Raw genomic sequence first — 5,184 nt, 5'->3', positions numbered from 1 at the left:
AGTTACTTTTGGGGGAATTACTGAGCCTGACAAACTTTCCCAAGCACCTCCCAATTGTTTCTGCAGATCAAGTATGCAGACATTTGCGCATCTCCAGTCAGAACAGGACCTGCACAAACTTTTTCACATTTTCCAGCTGGTGCCCGCATCGCCTTCATTGTTGTTTTCATTACTACATGAGAATAACTTTGGACATTTTGGGGGGAAATGTCCCATTGTAAAAGAGTAAAAGTATAATCCAGCCTATTTATCTTCAATATATTTAATTAACGTTACAAGGAAAAAACATTGGGGGTTCTCTTCTCTTCGGACCAGGTTCTGTTATGGTACTCTACAGTCCAGGTTCTGTGTTGGTTGACTTCAGTCCAGGTTCTGTGGTGGTTCTCTTCAGTTCTGATAATCGGAGGTCTCAACATCTATCTGAGGGTCTGTGTCACTGTCCAGGTTCTGTGGTGGTTTGCTCCAGTTCTCATAATCGGAGGGCTCAACATCTATCTGAGGGTCTGTGTCACTGTCCAGGTTCTGTGGTGGTTCGCTCCAGTTCTCATAATCGGAGGGCTCAGCATCTATCTGAGGGGCTGTGTCACTGGGGGAGTCCCTCACATTCTGAAAGAAGACACACTGAATGAGCACTTTACACACCACTTCATGAAGTGTTTATGGACACTTACACTTACACACTTACACACTTACACACACACACACAAACACACACACACACACACAAACACACACACGCACACAAACACACACACGCACACAAACACACACACGCACACAAACACACACACACACACACATACCTACTCCAGGGTGTCACTCTGGTGATCTGGTCTTCTTCTTCATAGCTGTGCACATGTCACTGTTAGGGTCAGGATGGACACTCTGTGGAGAGAACGAGAGAGTGAGAGAGAGGCAAAGAGAGAGCGTGAGAGGGAGGGAGGGAAGGAGGGAGGGAGTAGAGAGAGAGAAATGCATGAGCACTTTGTGACACCACTCTCTCTATAATTTTCTCTAAACAAATTCAAATACTGTATAAAACACAAACACATAATACGAGACTTACTGCCAGAGTGTCGTAGTCAGGTGACATGGTCCTCATGTTCAGACCTGTGTACGTGTCACTGTTAGGGTCATGATGGACACTCTGTGTAGAGAGCGGGAAATAGAGAGAGGGAGAGAACATGGTAAAAGTGAAAATAGTGTGAAAGAGACTGTTGTGATACTGTAAATTATTGTCACCAGGTGTGGAGGTGGAGGTGTAGCTGAAAAAATCACCTGTGTGTCTGTTGTGGCATCACTTCCGCCTGTGGATCTCCTGTAAAGAGGAGCAGAGTGAAATATGTTCTCTACTGACCTCTAGTGGAGGTTAATATACATTTCATATTTAACCCTGGCTAGAAAATCCTCACCTCTTCAGAGTGCAGTAGATGGTGAGGAGCAGAGCTCCAGCAGTCAGGACAGCCCCCACCCAGACCACATGAACCCAGGGAAACACTGCTGCAGGATTTACTGGGTTTAAGTGTCAAGAGGTTAGAACATATATCTGTTTGTAGTTGTGTTTATTATGGATCCTCATTAGCAAAATTTAGGCAGTAAAATTAAGGCAATTATTCAATTTTAAAATCATTACAATGCATTCACTACAGATTGCACAACACATTATGTATATGACCTTAGGCCCATACTCTACTACCACATATCTAGAACACAAAATCCATGTGTACATGTGTTTATAGTGCTTATCTGTTAAAACAGTCATATCACAGAGCACCAGAAATAGACAGAACATGACATACTTACACATGACATTAATATGGACAGGGATGGAAGTCTCTGTCCCTCTAATGTTCATAGCCTCACAGTAGTAATCTCCTCTGTCCTCAGAGCTGATAGAAGTAATGCTGTAACTCTGTCCTGATGCTTTTGGTGAGGTTACGTTCTTCTTGTACCAGGTGTATTTGTCCACAGGTGGGTTGGCATCACTGCTGCAGGTCAGAGTCACTGAACTGCCCTCCACTATTTCACCAGAGGGACTGACTGACACTGAGGTGTTCCTTGGTCCATCTGATGTAAAAGACAGTGGATTTAGTATGAGAACTAATTAGGTCAGTTAAAAATATTCTATTAACTTTCCACAAATGTACTTTTCCACACAATGACTTTTAGATTCACCCTCTTATTGAAGATGATCAATTCAAGTATCATTGGAGCCAATATCTGTCACTACAATGTTAATATACCAAACTAAAGGTTTAAACCCCTTGTACTTACATGTGACATTGAGAGTCCCTTCAGCAGAGGGGAGATTCTCATGTCCTTCTACAGAACAGGAGTATCTGCCTGTATCCTCACTGCTGACTGAGAATAGGATATAGACAGGAGAAGAGGTGTTGCTGTTTGGTATAAACTGTCCATTCTTATACCAACTGTAGGCTGTGATGGGGTCCAGTGTACATTTGGTTCTACATGTCAGTGTGACATTCTCCCCCTCTGACACAGATGTAGGATCCATCTCCAACACAACATCTAGAGTAAAAGGAAACAAATCATTAATATCCTCCTATATATGTCCTCTTATGTGAAATACTAGATTTGTATTTTTCCATCACATACCACTACTGTGTCTGTATGACTGCCCTTAATAAGGTAATTACAGTAATAGACGTGAGATGTGTGACAGATTACCTGTGACAGTCAGGGAGACAGGTGAGCCAGCAATCTGATCTCCGGATGTTATCAATCTGAATCTGTACCTAGCAGAGTCTCTCAATCTCAGATCGGTGACTCTCAGGGTACAGTCACTCTCCTTATCCCCAAGGTACTCTATATGACCCTCATACCCTGGTGCTGAGCTTAGATCTTCAGCATCCATACCAGACCATTTAGTAAACCAGAAAGCTTTTTTGATCTCATGATAACTGGGATATGTGTAAGAGCAGGATATGTCCACTGTTGACCCCTTCAAGGCACAGATACTCTGCTGGGTGTAAGTCACACTCCAACACTTCTGACCTGAAATACAAGAAGACAATAGAACACCTTTCATAAATCTTTAATGACAATATTTACCAGTATACACTTACATTTTTAATAAAGTAGGAAAATAATAATTACTTCCTAACCGTTTGTAAAACCATAATTATATTCTGTAAAAGTAACGAGGAAGTGACCACCCCTTCAGGTTTGTAGTTTTTCAACATTTGTAGTTTTCATTTTATGAAAATTGAAAGGGTGTTCTATGTGCAAAAACATAGCGCAAAGGTCTTCAAAAAGTAAATTCTCCCAGTGACATGAATGCACCCCGAAACAGCAGATGGCTCCAAGTGGAGATAATTAGGGAAAGTGCCAACCGGCTGCGGAGGCCACATAAAATGAACACTTTGGCACACCGCGGGAGAGACCCGGGAGAGACCGACACAGAGCCAAAGCTGAGAAGAAGGACCGAGCCAAACCTATGTGATTTTCTTTGTCATGTTTATTTTATGGCCTAGTAAAGTTATGTTTATTTTATGGCCTAGTAAAGTTATGTTTATTTTATGGCCTAGTAAAGTTATGTTTATTTTATGGCCTAGTAAAGTTATGTTTATTTTATGGCCTAGTAAAGTTGTGTTTATTTTATGGCCTAGTAAAGTTATGTTTATTTTATGGCCTAGTAAAGTTGTGTTTATTTTATGGCCTAGTAAAGTTATGTTTATTTTATGGCCTAGTAAAGTTATGTTTATTTTATGGCCTAGTAAAGTTATGTTTATTTTATGGCCTAGTAAAGTTGTGTTTATTTTATGGCCTAGTAAAGTTATGTTTATTTTATGGCCTAGTAAAGTTATGTTTATTTTATGGCCTAGTAAAGTTATGTTTATTTTATGGCCTAGTAAAGTTATGTTTGCTGACTAAAACCTCCTGTTAATCTCTGCACGCTCAACCCAACACCCCACAGTTTACCACAATTTTAATAAATTACCACATTTTCATGAATTTGATTATATATTCTTGAAGCCCATTCAACACAGCTTGGGAATAGATACGGAACTAAAGCAGAAGTGGACGTCACACTCAAAGCATATACAAATATGGTTGTCCCTCAACTGAAATGTTGTATGACATGTTGTTTACAAGGTCAACACTCACACACTGCAGGAGAGTGGAGATCCTCATGGCCTTTTACAGCACAGGAGTAACTGTCTGCATCACTAATGTAGTCTGAGTACAGGCTGGAGGTGGCCTCTTTTACTTTGTGTCCGTTCTGGTACCAGATGTAGGTGGGGTTGTCAGTCAGAGTACAGGTGGTGATACACATCAGTGTCCTCTTCCCTGCCTTTCTGGCAGGAGTCACCTTCACCTGCAGGTCTGAATACAGAGTCAATGACAATAACATCATTAAGTATTGAGTATAAAATATAAAGAAACCAACAGTGAATATACTTCTATGAGTATGATAATATGTTCTGTGTTACCTGTGACAGTCAGAGTTGTTCCAGGGAAACTGTATCCCCATCTTGATGTCTGTGTGTTGAATATGAACTTGTACTCAGCAGAGTCCTCCTCTCTCAGATCTGTGATTCTCAGGGTGGAGCGACCTCTCTCCTTCTCTCCAACATACTCCACACAACCTGCATACCCTGGGTCTGTGGTTAGATCCTCAGGTGTCGACTTATCCCTCCACCTGTCACTCTGTTTAGGACTAAACCAGAGTGATGATGTGACTGTATCATAACCACTGCCATAAGTACAGGAAATGTCCACTGATGACCCCTTCAAGGCACAGATTGTCCTCTTGGTGTAAGTCACTGTGTTGCAGTCCTGACCCTGGACACCTAAAACATAATGGAATCACATAAGTACATTATACAGTATTTTCAGTTATTTTCATAAAAGCCCCATCAAATTATACAGTGAGACCTAAAGGACGTAGTACAATCATTCTGTATACTTGCTGTATTAGATTCCATGTTAGATTAACACTCACACACTGCAGGAGAGAGGAGATCCTCATGGTCTTTTACAGCACAGGAGTAGCTGTCTTCATAGTTACTGGAGACTGAGTCTTTGTACTGGGGGGAGGTGCTCTCATCTAGATGTTGTCCGTTCTTGTACCAGATGTAGGTGGGGCTGTCAGTCAGAGTACAGGTGGTGCTACAGGTCAGTGTCTTATCCTGATGTCCACCAGTCACCTTCACCTGAAGA

General features: G+C 41.5%; 1 protein-coding gene across 1 annotated transcript; it reads right to left on the bottom strand.

Annotated features, from left to right (window-relative positions):
• Window positions 1–388: 388 nt before the first annotated feature.
• LOC118940330 (B-cell receptor CD22-like) lies at window positions 389–4,821 on the bottom strand. The gene is made up of 8 exons (XM_036949093.1): window positions 4,455–4,821; window positions 4,129–4,347; window positions 1,804–2,067; window positions 1,413–1,512; window positions 1,279–1,318; window positions 1,067–1,147; window positions 804–885; window positions 389–606 (listed from the first exon to the last, which is right to left on the bottom strand). Exons 2-7 carry the CDS (start codon window positions 4,295–4,297, stop codon window positions 817–819), a joined length of 723 nt encoding a protein of 240 aa, XP_036804988.1. The 5' UTR covers window positions 4,298–4,347; window positions 4,455–4,821; the 3' UTR covers window positions 389–606; window positions 804–816.
• Between the last annotated feature and the right edge of the window lie 363 nt (window positions 4,822–5,184).

The sequence above is a fragment of the Oncorhynchus mykiss genome, chromosome 17 (assembly GCF_013265735.2).
Source record: "Oncorhynchus mykiss isolate Arlee chromosome 17, USDA_OmykA_1.1, whole genome shotgun sequence".
Taxonomy (NCBI): Eukaryota; Metazoa; Chordata; class Actinopteri; order Salmoniformes; family Salmonidae; genus Oncorhynchus; species Oncorhynchus mykiss.
Note: the sequence above shows the minus strand (reverse complement) of the source record. Positions and strands in the feature narration are given on the sequence as shown.